We start from the raw sequence: 18196 nt of genomic DNA, 5'->3' as shown, positions 1-18196 counted from the left end.
CATTGAAAAAGACTTTGATGCTGAGAGGGATTGGGGGCAGGAGGAGAAAGGGACGACAGAGGATGAGATGGCTGGATGGCATCACTGACTCGATGGACATGAGTCTGAGTGAACTCCGGGAGTTGGTGATGGACAGGGAGGCCTGGTGTGCTGCAATTCATGGGGTCACAAAGAGTCAGACACGACTGAGTGTCTGAACTGAACTGAACTGAACTCACAAGAAGGAAGAGGGTACTTATCACCGTATAGAAACACTAATGAAGGAAATGCCTGGATTCCTCAGTCCTGGGAGAGGCTTGCCTCTCCTCTTAATTCCTAAATATTCAGGAATTAATACGGAGCAGAGAATTCCTGACAGATCCAAAACAGCACACAGGAAGCCTCCTGTTAAATGCTTCCTGACAGTCTCTCATAAGGTTGAGTCAAGTTGTTGGTCACGGCTTCAGCCTTCAGATGACTGGGGGTGGTGAAGCCACTTCCAAGGTTGCTCATATACATGGATGACAAGGTGGTTCTGATTATTAGTAGGGGCCCCAGTTTCTCTCCATATGGGCCTCTCCATAGGCTGCTTAAGTATCCTCATAACATGACAGCTAGCTTCCTCCAAAAGAGGGAGATTTCAAGGGGAAAGTCACGACACCTAGTTTCAGAAGTCCTAGTCTCAGAAGTCATAAGTTGTCAGTTTTACCACTTTCTATTCCTTGGAGGCACATTGCTGAGTTTGGCCCACATTCAAGGGGAGAAAAATTCATTTCTCCATTTTAAAGGGAGGAATGTCAAGAAATCTGTTGACATAGTTGAAAACCAACACATATGGGAAGTCAGGTATGCTTGGTTAGCCTCAGGTACCTTTAGATTGATTCAGTGACATCTCTAGGCCTGGCTTTGAGTTTCCACTCAGAGTGAGTTCAGCATCTGTTTGATCTTTGCCTCCACAACTGAAAAATAAAAACCGCTTGGAGCCAAAGGGAGACACCAAACCAGCATAGTCCAAATTACCTTCAACATCTGGCCATCTCCAATCTCTGGCCACCTCTCTTTGGCCATCTGTGTCCCCTACCTTAATCTAGATGTCTTCTGCATTTCTGTCTGACTCATACACTTTCCCAGTGTTCTGCATGGGACAGCAAAGCTCTGCAAGGATGCTGTCAAACTCAGGCTGCCCTGTGTCTATTTGTACCTCTGCATTGCAAAATTAAGTGTGATTTTGAATCTGATCTGCTTCACCAGCGGTGGGTTTTTGGATGTATCTGGTCTCTCTGAGAGATACTTTGGATCAACTTCAGAGTATCCCTGTTGTGGAAGGCTGCATTGCTGAGTCCCTTGTCCAGACCCCTGCGGAGAAGAAGGCCCTTCACAGCAGCCCCCTGTGCTAGCAAAGACTCTTTATCAGCTGTCCACTTTAGGAGCTGATATTTCCCCAGAAGGAGAAGAGTGACTGCTTGCTAAATGAAACCACTGTGCTCACATGGTCTGCATCCACATATTTAAATCTCATAACATCAGGCCCATTTCTAGATGAAAACTGCCACCCCAGAAGGCACAGAATCTTGCCTGGCTCTCTCTGGCACTAAAGCCACACAATAAACCCCTTTTCTCCCAGCAGTAATCACTGGCCACCCTGATGTGTCTTTCAAACTGTTATTTGAGCCACTTTATCAACAAGGAGGGTCTTTCTAGGGCAATGTGAGGGGCTCCTGAAGTGCTGTCTGTGGGTGGCTACTGAGGAAAGCCATGCCTCAATGGCTTCCTCCTCTCCTGAGTGTTGGAGGGGCCTGAGGGGTTGATAACCACATGTCAAAAGTGACCTTGAAAAAAAAAGTGACCTTGAGATTCAGGCCCCTAGAACTTTACACAAAGCAAAGGATCCCATCTCTTTTGCCTTTTCGCTTCATTTTTCACACACCATCTGGTTTGAGGAAGAGGAGAGATGAGCTTGCATGAAGTTCCCCGTTTGAAAGGAGGGGAAAAGGAGGGGACAGGAGCACCCTACAGAAGGAAGATTTGCAGGGACTTCCCCCCGGTTGTCCAGTGATTAGACCTCCACAATTTCACTGCCAAAGTCATGGGTTCAATCCCTGGTTTTGGAATTAAGATCCTGCAAGCCACACAACATGACCAAAAAAAAAAAAAAAAAAAGAGGGTTTGCAGCAGTTGGGAAGTGCAGGGCAAGAGCCAGTGTTTCCATAAACCAACTACTATTTCTAGTAAGGAAGCACATGGATCACAGATAACAGATGTAAAAGGATTTGCTATAAAAATGTTAGTTGTGATTATTTATACACTTTTACTGATCCAAAAAAGCTTGTTGCATCCATCAAAATTGTTAGACTGCTTGGTCTATTTGCAGTGAACGATCCTTAGAGTTTGTATCCAGTTCTGAGCAGGGACCTCTGTTCTTCTGAGGGCTCTCTGGGTTTCTGGACACAGTCTGAATGTCAAGAAAAGAAGCATTTGGTGCCAGGTTCAGTGGCTCAGGCATAAGGCAAATCTCTTACATTTGAGATTCTTTTATACAAAGTTACCAAATCTTAAAACGTTGTCACATTCAAACTCACAAACCCTGAATGCTTAGGAGTCCCTACCCACTCATGAAATATAGGAAGAGGACAAAAATATGAGTTTCATGAAAACATTCTTTGTTGTCCTGGAGTCATTGGTAGTCACAGATAACTCACTGCCAGAATGACTGCAGTCTGAGGGGAGCAGGGGCTGACCCCACCAAGGAGCCTTAATCCCATACAGCCCTGCTTTTGACCCCAGACCCAGAAGCTACACAGATGGCCTCATTAACATTGGGACATCACTGAGACATCCTAATAAAACCAGTCCTGGGATTAAACCCAGGTTAGAATGTAACTTTGACAGGTAGCAACTACCTGCATTTGCACTTTGGAGGTGGTGTAGGTTATGTTGCCAGCAGGAGAGCCCGAGCAACAGCAGCCAGACACCCAATGTCTTCTTCCACCCACGCTGAGATGGATTTAATTCTTCAACTACTTGTATGGTCTTATCCAGTGGTTGCTGATAAACTGATTCTTTGGGTGTTGGCATGGGAGAGCCCTGATGTGGAACACTTGCTGATTCCCATAGTCTAAATACTCCCACCATGGCCAGTTTCAAGTCATCAACAGTTTAATAATTGGTGGACCAAGTTTCTGAGTATTTAACAATCAGTTCTCAGAAGCCAGCCCTCACTAGCTCCAGCATTTGACCCAAAGTATTCAACAGAGAGACCTATCCATGTGTTTCTCATGCAGTCTTCTTTGGATGTTCACTCACTCATTCAATGTTCATGCACTCTAAAAATATCTAGTGAATGCTGTATTTTTTTTTTATTGCTGCTCTAGCAAAATACTACAAATTTAATAGCTTAAGACAGTTTATTAGCTCACAATCCTGTTGGTCACAAGTTCAGAATAGTGTGGCTGGATTCTTTGCTCAGGGTCTCACCAGGCTAAATCAAGGTATCAGCAGGGCTGTGGTTCCCTCCCACCTGGGACTCAAGGTCCTCTTCCAGGTTCACTGACTTTTGATAGAAATTCATTTTCTTCTCTTGCTCTCCAATGTGGCATCCTCCAGAAGGGCCCCAGCAACAGAGGAAAGAGGATTCTCCTTATTCTAGTTTCTCTGATTTCCTTTTTTGCCACATCTCTCTCTGACTCTTCTGCCTTCCTCTTCTTTTTCTAAGGGCTCATGTGATGTATGGGCCCTTCCAAATATCCAGTGTAATCTCGCTAGGTTAAAGTCAGTAATCTTAATTACATCTGCAAAATTCCTTTTGCTATTCACAAGGGGGTGAAGGTCATGGAAGCCGAAATTCTGCCTACAGGTGCCAACCATGTACCAATCACTGTCCTTGGCATTTGGGAAACTTCAGTGGACAAAACAGACAAAATGTCCTGCCTTTGTGGAACTTACATTCTAAACTAGGGGTATAAAACACTCAAGGCCCTCGGCCATATATATGCCTTCATAGTTCAGATTTCTTTTGCTTGGGTGTTAATTAAATTTCTGCCTTATTCCCTCCTCTAACCAGGGAGGCCCAAGAATTTGTGGAGAAGTATGAAGGAGCCTTGGGAAAGGGCAAAGGCAAGCGACTCTACGCCTATAGGATGCTGATGGCTAAGGTGTGTGGTTCGGAAGCTGCAAACCTATGGGAGGACTTGCTCAGTTCCTGACCATCGCAAGCACCTGCCTGGCTTCACAACTTGTGTCCACCTCCCCCAGAATCCTGAGTCTGAGGTCCAGTCAGTCATTCTAATTTATCCAGGAATGAAACCAACTGTCCATTCTCTCTGATTAACTGTGAGGGCTTCAATATACTGGAGATTTGTTTCCCTCCAGTGAAGAACTAAACTCACAGAATTAATGGTGTTGAATCTACTGGGATATTATTTTCCAAGCCCCAAAATCAAGACTTTGGTTTGGTGGAGACCCAGAAGGGCCATGGTTTAATCAGAGTCATACAGAAGACAAACAGTGATGTCAACAGGGAGTCAAGGACAGCTCTGGTGTGTTATGTCATAACCTGGGCTTCTGATTCAAGCTAAAGTAATGACCTCTAATTGGATATTTAACTATGAAACTATGGAAGTATCTTTCCTTTACCTACTAATCTGAAAAACTATCATTTTCATTCACTTAATTCTTGTATAGGGCCTTTTTTGGAACTTTTATTTGAATTCATCATTTCAACTATTGATTCAGTCTAATGGCTCATAAGGCTTCCTCTTTTTACCTTTCTTTCTCAAAAATGTCTTGGCCAGTCTTTCCTATGTTTCCATTTGCATTTTGTTATGTTTTATTAGCATTATTTTTTTTTCCATATGCAATTTTAAAATCACTTTGCCAATTCCAATATAGTCCATTGAGATTTTGGTTGGAAATTGTTTTTTAAATGTAGTCAATTTTGTTCTCCTTAAACCACAAAATAGAGTGGAAATTTTTTAAATCTTTGGTTTAATTTGGGAAAACTTATCTGTAGAATATCCAGTCTTCACATCTAAGAATATCATAATTTCTCAAGCTTTAGTTTTATATCCTTCAGCAAAGTTTGTCATTTTCTTCATATAGATCTTTTCTATGTTATATGTTATTTCTACATATATTTTTGTACATATTTACATTTTGGTTGCTTTTGTGAGTGAGATCATTTTTCCTTTTATTTAATAACTAGATATTGCTGGTATGCAGGAAAACTGTGTATTTGAATATTCATTTTTAATCCGCTTCCTCTATTGTACTTCCTTATTAGTTTTAATCATTTTCATCCAATTGTGTATGTAAAGATATTTTTCTTGAGTTCTAAGTCATTCCTGTCCTGAACTGCAGATTAGCAATACTAGAACTGTTTCAGTTGATAATGGTGATCATAAGTCTCTTTGCTTTTCCATTACTTTAATGAAAATGACTCCAATGTTTCACATTAGATTGATGAGAGTTGTTACCTTGACAACTTTGAAATAGATTTTTTTTCTTACGATAAGAAATTATCCTTTTATTTCTAGTTTAATAAGACTTCCATTTTATTGGAATTTCCAAATAGATATTCAATTCAGTTTAGTTCAGTTGCTCAGTTGTGTCCAGCTCTTTGCGACCCCATGGACTGCAAAACACCAGGCTTCCCTGTCCATCACCAACTCCCGGAGCTTGCTCAAACTCATGTCCATTGAGTCAGCGATGCCATCCAACCATCTCATTCTCTGTCATCCCGTTCTCCTCCTGCCTTCAATCTTTTCCAGCATCAGGGTCTTTCCCAGTGTCAGTTCTTTGCATCAGGTGGCCAGAGTATTGGAGCTTCAGCCTCAGCAACAGTCCTTCCAATGAATATTTAGGACTGATTTCCTTTAGGACTCACTGGTTTGATTTCCTTGCAGTCCAAGGGACTCTCAAGAGTCTTCTCAAACACCACAGTTCAAAAGCATCAATTCTCCCACACTCAGCTTTCTTTATGGTCTAACTCTTACATCCATACATACATCCATACATCCATACATAACCATAGCTATGGTTTTTCCAGTATAGTCAAAACCATAGCTTTGACTAAACATACCTCCTTTGTCAGCAAAGTAATGTCTCTGCTTTTGAATATGCTGCCTAGGTTTGTCCTGGCTTCTCTTCCAAGGAGCAGAGATCTTTTAATTTCATGGCTGCTGTCACCATCTGCAGTGATTTTGGATCCCAAGAAGATAAAGTCTGTCACTGTTTCCACTGTTTCCCCATCTATTTGCCATGAAGTGATGGTCTTAGTTTTTTGAACGTTGAGTTTTAAACCAGCTTTTTCACACTCCTCTTTCACTTTCATCAAGAGGCTCTTTAGTGTTTCTTCACTTTCTGCCATAAGGGTGGTGTCATCTGCATATCTGATGTTATTGATATTTCTCCTGGTAATCTTGATTCCAGCTTGTGCTTCTTCCAGCCCAGCATTTCTCATGACGTACTCTGCATATAAGTTAAATAAGCAGGGTGACAATATAACAGCCTTGATGTATTCCTTTCCCAATGTGGAGCCAGTCCATTGTTCCATGTCTGGTTCTAACTGTTGCTTCTTGACCTGCATACAGATTTCTCAAGAGGCTGGTCAGGTCGTCTGGTATTCCCATCTCTTTAAGAATGTTCCACAGTTCGTTGTGATCCACACAGTCAAAGGCTTTGGCATAGTCAATAAAGCAGTTGATGTTTTCCTGGAACTCTCTTGCTTTTTCGATGATCCAACAGATGTTGGCAATTTGATCTCTGGTTCCTCTGCCTTTTCTAAATCCAGCTTGAACATCTGGAAGTTCTCGGTTCACATACTATTGAAACCTGGCTTGGAGAATTTTGAGCATTGCTTTGCTAGCGTTTGAGATGAGTGCAATTGTGCAGTAATTTGAACATTCTTCAGCATTGCCTTTCTTTGGGATTGGAATGAAAACTGACCTTTTCCAGTCCTGTGGCCACTGCTGAGTTTTGCAAATTTGCTGGCATATTAAATGAGGCACTTAATAGCATCATCTTTTAGGATTTGAAATAGCTCAGCTGGAATTCCAACACCTCCACTAGCTTTGTTCATAGTGATACTTCCTAAGATAAATAGATGTTAGATTTTGTTAAATACTTTTCCCATATGTTCATAAACTTAGTTTTGTCAGGCACATCTGATTTTCAAGTATTTTATTTATAATTTTTACATAAAATTTCACAAGATTGATTGAATTTATGTGTGCACACACACACATGCATGCTGTCCTGGCATATTTTAATATTAGGGTTGTACGTGCTTTGTAACATTAAACGAATAGCAAGCATTACCTCCCTTTTATGCTGTAAATCAGCTTGAGGAGCATGATTTTTTTTTTTTTTTTGAAAATTGAAAGATGACATCCTCAAAACTATACAGGTCAGGAAGCATTTTATAGAATATCTTGATAATTTTTTAATGTTTTTCCAATTGGGATAGTCAAGGTTTAACTTCTTCTTGGGGTCATTTTGATATTTTTTATCTTCCCAGACTTGATCCTTTCATTAAGAGTTTCATATGTATTAACAGAAAATTGCAAATAGATAGTCTCATAATTTTTGTAACTACATTTTATATATGTTGAGTTTAAATCTTTTTTATCCCTAATGTTATTTTCTCTTCCTTTTCCATTATAGTTGCCTGACAACTATCTATGGGTCACATTAATTTTTATCTAAAAACCATTTATCGTTTAACTGCACTCTCAGAATTTTCTTCTCAACTGAGGAACGTATTCTTCAAATATGTCTGATAAATGATCTAATTTGTTTCTGTTCAAACAGTTCCAGCTTCTGCACTAGGAGAAGGATGGCTGCCAATTCCTCACTCGTTGCATTTACTTTCCCTCACGATTTTTAATTCTTTGCTTATTCTCTCTCTGCATCTCAGAAATTTCTCAGGTTTATTTTCAGTATCATTGGATCAATTTTCTTTTGTCTCAGTTAAAGTATAATGTTTATTTTCATTCTATTACTGAACTTTTAGCAATCTTGTAATCAATTCTTCCATACTTCACCTGTATTCTTTTATTTTCCAGCCACAAGGCTTGTGGGATCTTAGTTCCCTGGACCAAGGATTGAACCCATTCCCTCAGCAGTGAAAATGCAGAGTCCTAAACCACTGGGCTGCCAGGGAATTCTGCCCCCCACACACATACCCCATATTCTTTTTTAAAACTCTAATTGCCATCCTGTACTTTAGAAGCCATGTTTTTGTATCCTGCTAATATTGATGGCATAGAAAATGGTAACCCACTCTAGTATTCTCGCCTGGGAAATCTCATGGACAGAGAAGCTTGGAGGGCTACAGTCTATGGGGTCACAAAGAGTTGGACATGGCTGAGTGACTAAGCACATGGGCAAGCAAGAATATTGAACCGTCTCTCAAAATTTAATTATGTATCCTGGAGGAAATACTTTCTAAAAACCTGAAAGAAAGGGATCTCTTTTTCCTTGTTTTTCACACTATTTCTCAGGCTTCACTGGTCGTTTTTGGTTATTCAGATTCAGGTATCATCCACAGGCAGGATGTGCCGTGTCTCATTTGACTGCTGTTTGAAATCTTTTCTCCTATATACAGCTGAAGAGCAAGATGACACACACAGCCAGGAACCCTGTCCAAAGGGGCAGCTACCATGTCACACAGTTCTGGGGGAGTTGAGGTCTTCTCCCACCCACGCCCAAGCTCAGTTTTCTGATGCTCTAAATCAATGAAGAATAAGAGTTTCAATGCTGAGCTTCTCCCAGACCTCTCTCTGCCTATGCCCCCCACCTCCAGGCATCACTTTTAGGCTGAGATGCCCTCAGCCTTGAGGGGCTGCAAGTGGTTGCCAAGTGACCAGACTGGCAGACTGTGTCTCCAAGGGCCTCACTTGGCAACATGCATTACTCCATTGATCCTTAGCCTCGCAAAGCTATATTTTATACTGATTTTATCAGCACCCTGACAGAGGATCTGTCTCTCAGGGAAGGACTTACATTAACAAAGCTTATGAGACAAATATGTAAAATCAGATACCAGATTACTAATTTACAAGGAGAATAACCAATGCAAGAACTGAAAAATTTGAAGTCCATAACAGTGTCTTTTATTTTTGATAGTACAGTTATGTGCTATGCTTAGTTGCTCAGTCGTGTCTGACTCTTTGCGACCCCATGGACTGTAGCCTGCCAGGCTCCTCTGTCCATGAGATTCTCCAGGCAAGAATACTGGAGTGGGTTACCATGCCCTCCTCCAGGATCTTCCCAACCCAGGTCTCCCACACTGCAGGCAGATTCTTTACCATCTGAGCCACCAGGGAATCCCAATACAGTTTTATGGGAAGCTAAACAATAATCCCAGGCTTCCCAAGTGGCTCGGTGGTAAAGAATCCACTGGAGGAGATGCAGGTTCAGTCCCTGGGTCAGGAAGATCCCCTGAAGTAGGAAATGGCAACCCACTCCAGTATTCTTGCCTGGGAAATTCCATGGACAGAGCCTGGTGGGCTACCGTCCATGGGGTTGTCAGACATGACTTAACATGTACACATGAATTATTATTCCAATTCCAATCTACTAATTTGCAGTGAAAAAAATTACTGCCATAGAAATCAAAATATTCACAGCCCAGGTGATGGGCAAATGCTTTCCTTATAGACAGACCTACCTAAGAAGCCAAATAAACCAAAGATGGTTTTCAAGCACAGAATCAGAACTAGGAAAGGTAGAAGAAGCAATGGGATTGGGGTAGCCAGTGTCTCCACATCCCTGCTCATCTTAAGAAGATCTTTGCCATTATTATGAACCTGTCCTTTGCTGATGGGTCCCTCTTCTCCTTGGCATCTGTGACCATCTCCCTTCTGACAGGTGGTTTCCTTCCTTATATAGTAATTATCCAATAACTATATAGTTAAAGCCTTTACATCTGGAAGTCCATCTGGTTCCTTCAGATAAATTTTCCCTTTTATGCTTTAGTGAATTTACAAATGAAAATCTCATTTCCTTCATGAACAAGTTCTTCTGAGACCTTTGTAACAATAGAAACTGATCTTAGAATTTTCTCTTTACTTTATCTTTGCCTGCTATTTTCTATAAGTTTTTTTAAAAATTCCAAATGGATTTATTTTCAGGGGATAGGACTGTTGAAGAGCATCCCCTGAAAGAGTTGACAGATTTTCATGCAGCCAGCAGACAGCTGCTCAGGTTTCTGATTGGTAAAAAGTGAGTGTTGGAGCTGGAGTAGACCCTGGAAAGGTGCATAATGCCTTCCTAACTAATGTTAGTGGGGTTAAAAAAAAAAAACACAGGCTGCCATTTCACTGGAAGAAGAATGGGACACCTGGGGCTGAGATCTCTTTTAGCACTGCCTTCAGTCTTATAGTTTAGCAACAGTTTCTATGAGATTAAGGCACTCGACCGTCTGCCAATTGTAGGTGTGAGATTTTTTTTTCCCTTGAATTTTTGGTTTTAGATGAAGGAAGTTACATAAGAGTTTGCTAAACCAATTTGATTCCCCAAATCAGAAATTATACATAGACTTTCTAAGTTCATATGTAAACTGTCCAAACCTGAAATTTTACCAGCATTATAGAAAATTGCAAGACATTGTGTTGCCCTGGCTTCTCTCTCACTCACACCTAGCTTTGAAAGTGATGATGTGAGCCTCCACCTCAGACAGCCTGGTCTCAACAGCTCCAGCGTGACAGCCTCACTCACCTGTTGACCTCGTGTTGACATGTCAACATCCACATGCACCTCCAAGCCCCAAAGCAGCATGTTAAGGAACTGAGGGTGTTGTCTGTTTCATTTCAGAAATGGGTCAAGTTTAAAAGAGACTTTCATAATTTCAAGACTCAGTGTATCCCCTGGGAAATGAAGATCAAGGACATTGAAAGTGAGTATTTTGGTGTCCCTGTTTTTAGTTGGTTTGCTAAAGGGTTTTCCAAGGGTTTGGACTGTGTCCTGGACCAACGGGTTAGTTTATCATAGGTTCTGTTGTATTAGAAAAAGGAATGGGCTTTGGACTAGTTAGACCAGAATTTAAATTGTGCTTCTTCACTTTCTGATTGTAGGAACTTAGGCAGATCGGTTAAGCCCTTTTTATTTGGGAAAAAAAGAAGAGATATGTGTTACACAGACTGACATGCAAATTGTACCCATCACACACATACAGTGCTTGGCAACGTTACCATTCTCCTTCTGTAACACTTATACCCACCATCGTCTTCTCTTCAGGTCACTTTGGTTCTTCAGTGGCATCATATTTCATCTTCCTCCGATGGATGTATGGAGTTAACCTTGTCCTCTTTGGCTTAATATTTGGTCTAGTCATAATCCCAGAGGTAAGAAAAGAACTGCCTATAACTTTGGATAGTGTTATGAGGCTTATCATGACTACCATCTTCATTTATATGAAACAAATACTCTGTTTTACAAAGAATCCATCATTTGTTTTTAATTCGATGCTCACATCAATTGCCCAGAGAACCCAGTATGAAGAATGGAACCAGAATGTTTGCATGTCTGAATGAATATGTGGACCCTACATTTTTCTACCTTTTATTTTACTTTGAGATTAGTCAAGAATTAATACTTCAGTGAGGTGTTTTCTTTTACCCTGAAAAAAAAGAGAGATAGAGTTCGCATTACATTATAATTTATTACCCCAAAGAAACCCTGCATTTGAATAGCGCTCCTCACTATTCTCCCATATACAATCTTATTATGGATGTAGATAGATCCTTACCTATAAATGAGTAATAGAGAGACAAAAAACGAACAAATGACCTGTGCAAATCTACATGATAAACTTGTGGTGAATGAGATGCCAGGTTTCCAGAGTGCTGTCCTGGGTCTCTTTCCAGGGGTGACTGTGGCCCACTAGCACTCAGCACAGTAATTGCTATAGTCCTGTCTGAACCTCCTGGCACTAGTGCTGGGCACAGCGGCGGATTTACCTCTACAGCTTAGAGGGTAATGATATTTATGAATTTAGTAGTTTTTCCTTCCAGATTTATTAATCGGCTTTATGATAGATTACTGATTCCTACTTTATTACAAATAATTCCATGAGAATATTAGAGTCAATTCTATCTGTAGTCACATCCTTGGGAAACGTTCCTAAATATCTATTTTTCATGAAATTAAAAGACTTCCACAGAATGTGAATTAAATTAGTTAGAAAAGGTTGAGGATCTATTATAATAGTATTAATACTTGGTAGCAAAGGAGTGTTATATTACTTACAAAATCATTGAATTCTTTTCTACATTACCTAAAGAGTGCACACCTGAAAATCAAGGATTATGAGTCAATCCACTTTGTCCTATAGCCTTAAGCCATTGTCACTCTCGCATACAAAGAAAAGGATTTTAACCTTCTGGTAAATGTATGCAGATGTTCTTGAAACAAATCTGGGTCTCTTCAAGTGGAAAATATTGTCAGAAGTTAAGTTTCACTTCTCCTTTCCATAACCTAGGAAGTAAGAGTTTTCTGCAGTAGTCAGTGAGGAATTTTATCTTCGCAGACTCTTTGCTTTTTTCTTGGGAGTTTTTGATTCCAAACGACTTTACTTCCATAAGAAGAGAGTACATTTAAATGCTGTAAACCTATGAGACATCCCTAGAGTTTTGCTATACAATGGCCCAAGAAGGCTGTGTGTTACGGAAGTTGAATAATTTTAAAAATACTGAGGATTTTTTCTTCTCAAAGAAAACCTTACATCTTGTATAATTTATATAAATTAATATCCAGTGGACGTTTGTTTGAAAAAAATGAAAATTTAGTGATTGGTGCTTTCAGTGAAGAAGGCAAGACCTTAACTGTCCAGGCAAGAGTACCTTGATTTCATTGGCAGGTGTTTATGAAGCTGTATTGGAATAAGCTGGAGGAAAGAAGAGAGAGAGAGAGACAGGGAAAGAATAGAACAGAGAGGACTTGATGATGGATTGGAGAACCACAGTTGAGAATATAGGGTATCTCAAAATGCCCTCAATTAGGGTAGTGGGTCTGTCTAGTCAAAGCTATGGTTTTTCTAGTAGTCATGTATGGATGTGAGAGCTGGACTATAAAGAAAGCTGAGCACTGAAGAATTGATGCTTTTGAACTGTGGTGTTGGAGAAGACTCTTGAGAGTCCCTTGGACTGAAAGGAGATCCAACCAGTCCATCCTAAAGGAGATCAGTGTTGGGTGTTCATTGGAAGGTCTGATGTTGAAGCTGAAACTCCAATACTTTGGCTACCTGATGTGAAGAGCTGACTCATTTGAAAAACCCTGATGCTGGGAAAGAATGAGGGCAAGAGGAGAAGGGGACGACAGAGGATGAGATTGTTGGATGGTATCACTGACTCAATGGACATGGGTTTGGGTGGACTCCGGGGGTTAGTGATGGACAGGGAGGCCTGGCGTGCTGTGGTTCATGGGGTCGCAAAGAGTCCAACACGACTGAGTGACTGAACTGAACTGAACTGAATGGTGTTTCTCAAAGAGCAGAAAGTTGTAATTTTTATGAAGTTCAAATTATCACTTGAAAAAATACCAATTTATTTATTTTGACTGTGCTGGGTCTTTGTTGCTACACGTGGGCCTTCTCTAGTTGCTGCGAGCTGGGGCGACTCTAGTTGCCGTGCAAGGGCTTCTCATTGTGATGACTTCTATTGTTGCAGGGCTTAGGCTCTAGGCATGCGGGCTTTAGTAGTTGTGGTGCATGGCTTCAGTAGTTGCCGCTTGTGGCCTCCGGAGTACATGCTCATTAGTTGTGGCACGTGGGCTCAATTGCCGCAAAGCGTGTAGGATCTTCCCAGACCGGGGATCAAACCAGTGTCCTTGTATTGCAAGGTGAATTCTTAACCACTGAACCACCAGGGAAGCCACAGATTAATTACTTTTTTTTAATGATTCATGCTTTTTGTGTCCAATCTAGGAAGTCTTCATCTGTCTTTGGTTGACAGAACCCTAAATTGACCCCCAATAACCCACACTTGTGTAGAATTTCCTTCTCTTGAATGTGGACTGGACCTGTGAATTTGCTGAAATTTTATGGTGATGAAATTTTACCCCTATGTTAAGTGCTCCTATGGTAGGCAGGTATCTCAGATTGCCCCCAGTGATCCCCCTTTCCTGATATCATGCCTTTGTATAATCCCCTCACTTGAGTAAAGGCTAGACTTTGTGGCTTGCTTTTAACAAATAGAATATAACCAAAATAACAAACTGTCACTTACAGGACTAGCTTATAAAAAACCATGACTTTCATCTGGCATTCTCTCTTGATTCCCTTCTTGGCTCACATGATTTGACGAAGCAATCTGCCAGACTGGAGAAGCCCACTGGCAAGTAACTGATGTGACCTTTGGACAGGAGCCAGCAAGGAACTGAGACCCTCAGTCCAACAGCCCACAAGGAACTAAATCTTGCCAATAACTATGTTAGTGAATCTGGAATCAGATCTTCCCCACCAGGCCTACAGATGAGACTAAAGGACCCAAATAAACCAAACCCAGGTTCCAGACCTGCAGAAACCAAGAGATAGTTGTATGGTAATTTGATGCACAGCAGCAGACATTGGATCCAGTTCCCCAGGGGATCTTAATGTGCAGCCAGGGTGTACATTGCTGGTGTACATTAATTAATTAGCCTAAATAATTCTTTAAAATACCTTGTAAGTTCTGCTCTAGGATTCACATAGGCAGCACTCAAGGATTATGAGTTAGTCCACTTTGTCCTATATTCTCAAGCCATTGTCACTCTCCAGTACAGAGAAGCCTCGTATTGATACTTCTTCTAAACATAACTGTTAAAAATTTCAGATATTTAGAAAGGTATAAAGAATGAGCCCACTCACCTACTACTAAGTTTAAGAATAAAAAGTTACATGCATACTAAAGTCCTCCATCTGCTTCTCCCCAGTTGTATTCAGTTCAGTTCAGTTCAGTCACTCAGTTGTGTCTGACTCTTTGTGACCCCATGAATTGCAGCATGCCAGGCCTCCCCGTCCATCACCAACTCCCGGAGTTCACTCAAACTCGCGTCCATAGCGTCGGTGGTGCCATCCAGCCATCTCATCCTCTGTTGTCCCTTTCTCCTCCTGCCCCTAATCCCTCCCAGCATCAGAGTCTTTTCCAATGAGTCAACTTTTCACATGAGGTGGCTAAAGTACTGGAGTTTCAGCTTTAGCATCATTCCTTCCAAAGAAATCCCAGGGCTGATCTCCTTCAGGATGGACTGGTTGGATCTCCTTGGAGTCCAAGGGACTCTCAAGAGTCTTCTCCAACACCACAGTTCAAAAGCATCAATTCTTTGGCACTCAGCTTTTTTCACAGTCCAACTCTCACATCCATACATGACCACTGGAAAAACCATAGCCTTGACTAGACGGACCTTTGTTGGCAAAGTAATTGTATTACCCACATAATTCTCACATGTAATCAGTCTCCTGAACTTTCCATTTCAACTTACATTTTAAAATATATTGGCTTAAAGTTAAACAACATGGTTTCTTTTTTTTTTTTAATCACTCATGTATCTGAAGTTATATTCCCTTTTGCATGATAGTGTAATTTTTTTCCTCTTTCATTTACATTGAAGGTTTGTCTCTTTTAGTTATTTTATTAAAGAAACAACTGCTTTGTTGATTCTCTGGCATGTCTTTTTTTTAATTCACGTTGAGGAGGACATAATTTACATATTGTAAACTTCACTCTTTTAAAGTATACAGTTTGATAAGTTTTGACAAATATATAGTCAAGTAACTATCACCACAACTTCTATCACCTAGAAAGTTCCCCAATGCCCCCTTTGCAAGAAATCTCTCCTTACCTCCAGCCCTTAACCAGCAGTGATCTGATTTCTGACCCTAAATTTTTGCCTTTTCCATAATATCCTATGAATAAATTCATGCACTCTGTAGCTTTTTGTGCCTGGCCTCTTTCATTTAGCACAGTGTCAATGAGATTCATCCATGTTGTTGTATGTATCAAATAGTTTGTCCCTTTATTGCTGGGTAATATCCTGTTGTATGGATGTACCATAGTTTGTTATCTATTCACCAGTCCATGAATATTTGGGTTGTTTCCAGCTGAGGACTATGATGAACAAAGCTACTGTAAACATTCACCTTTCAGGCCTTTGTCTTATGTATCTCTATTTTCTACATCCTTAATTTCTACTCATAAATTAATAGTTTCTTTCCTGCTCATGTCTTTGAGTTTGTATTAGTTATCTATTGCTGAGTAAGAAAGGTATCCCGAAATTTTTACTAAAAAAACAAACATTTGTTATTTCACAATTTCTGTGGATTAGGAGGGGCTTATCCAAGGTGTTATGAAAACCAGGTGGTATTCTGTTTCTTAAACGAGGTAGTGAATATACGCTAGTTAATTTTCTTTTCATTATGATCAGACATATATACATACATATATATATATATACTATTTTATATACAATATGTTTCCCAATAAGCAGAGGTGTGGGTTGGCAGTGGCCTGCTACAGGGTCAGGGGCGCTGAGTGTGGCAGTGCCTGCACAGTACCTTTTGAAGGAGGTTGCCATTATCTTCATTACCTCCATACCTTCATTACCTTCACCATAGTTTGGCCTCAGGTCAAACAACAGGGAGGGAACACAGCTCCGCCCATCAACAGAGAGTTGGATTAAAGTTTTACTGAGCACAGCCCCGCCCATCAGAACAAGACCCAGTTTCCCCCACAGTTAGTCTCTCCCATCAGGAAGCTTCCATAAGCCTCTTATCCTTATCCATCAGAGGGCAGACAGAATGAAAACCACAATCACAGATATAATGTAAATTTTATATATTTTAAAATAATATAAATTTTAAAGCAAGCAAAAAGAAATAGGAGTGAATTACCTAAAAATTATGAACCTATAAATTAAAAAACAAATGTTACATTAGATACTAAACAATAAAGCCTGTGTTAGTAAAAATCAAGAGCAATATGGAATGCCCATCCCAGCACTTTTCAACTTTATTTTCAAATTTCTACCTAACGCAATAAGTAAAGAAAAATAAACTTATACATTTTATGTAAAAAATACAAAATTCTTTTAATTTGCAGGTGATATTATCATATACCCCCTAGTACTAATGAGTGCATCAAAAGTTTCTTGAATTAATAAAAAAATATAGAGAGAAGACTAGAGTCATTTTTGCTTTTTCATACTGTTCATGGGGTGCTCAAGGCAAGAATACTGAAGTAGCTTGTCATTTCCTTCTCCAGTGAACCACGTCAGAACTCTCTCCCATGACCCGTCCATCTTGAGTAGCCCTACATGGCATGGCTCATAGTTTCATTGAGTCAGACAAGGCTGTGGTTCATGTGATCAGTTTGAGTAGTTTTCTGTGACTGTGGTTTTCATTCTGTCTGCCCTCTGATGGATAGGGATAAGAGACTTATGGAAGCTTCCTGTTGGGAGAGACTAACTGTGGGGGAAACTCGGTCTTATTCTGATGGGCGGGGCGTGCTCAGTAAAACTTTAATCCAACTCTCTGTTGATGGGCGGAGCTGTGTTCCCTCCCTGTTGTTTGACCTGAGGCCAAACTATGGTGATGAAGGTAATGAAAGTATGGAGGTAATGAAGATAATGGCGACCTCCTTCAAAAGGTGCTGTGCAGGCACTGCCACACTCAGCGCCCCTGACCCTGTAGCAGGCCACTGCCGACCCACACCTCTGCTGGAAACTCCTGGACACTCACTGGCAAGTCTGGTTCAGTCTCTTGTGCCACCACTGCTCCTTTCTCCTGGGTCCTGGTGCGTACAAGGTTTTGTTTGTGCCCTCCAAGAGTCTGTTTCCCCAGTCTTTTGTATGTTCTGGCACCTCTATGGTGGGGTTAATGGCAACCTCCTCCAAGAGGGCTTATGCCATACCCAGGTCTGCTGTACCCAGAGCCCCTGCCTCTGAGGCAGGCCACTGCTGACCCATACCTCCACAGGAGACACTCAAACACTCAAAGGCAGGTCTGGCTCAGTCTCTATAGGGTCTCCTGGTGTGCACACGGTTTTGTTTGAGCCCTTCGAGCATCTCTGATGGCTATGGGGTTTGATTCTAAATGCAATTTTGCCCCTCCTACCATCTTGCTGGGGCTTCTCCTTTGCCCTTGGACATGGGGTATTTTTTTTTGGTGGAATCCAACATTGTCCAAGCCAGGCTTCAGCAATATGTGAACCGTGAACTTTCAGATGTTCAAGCTGGTTTTAGAAAA

At 40.9% G+C, this 18196-nt stretch overlaps 1 protein-coding gene across 1 annotated transcript in view; it reads left to right on the top strand.

Annotated features, from left to right (window-relative positions):
- TMC2 (transmembrane channel-like 2) overlaps positions 1–18196 on the top strand; it is a 100204-nt gene that overhangs the window by 37964 nt on the left and 44044 nt on the right. Inside the window, exons 5-7 of the mRNA XM_010836515.1 lie at positions 4040–4130; positions 10792–10873; positions 11215–11321. Of these exons, the coding sequence (XP_010834817.1) occupies positions 4040–4130; positions 10792–10873; positions 11215–11321 (280 nt within the window). The remainder of the gene's footprint in view (positions 1–4039; positions 4131–10791; positions 10874–11214; positions 11322–18196) is intronic.

Source organism: Bison bison, unplaced genomic scaffold (assembly GCF_000754665.1).
Source record: "Bison bison bison isolate TAMUID 2011002044 unplaced genomic scaffold, Bison_UMD1.0 scf7180017864063, whole genome shotgun sequence".
Taxonomy (NCBI): domain Eukaryota; kingdom Metazoa; phylum Chordata; class Mammalia; order Artiodactyla; family Bovidae; genus Bison; species Bison bison.
Note: the sequence above shows the minus strand (reverse complement) of the source record. Positions and strands in the feature narration are given on the sequence as shown.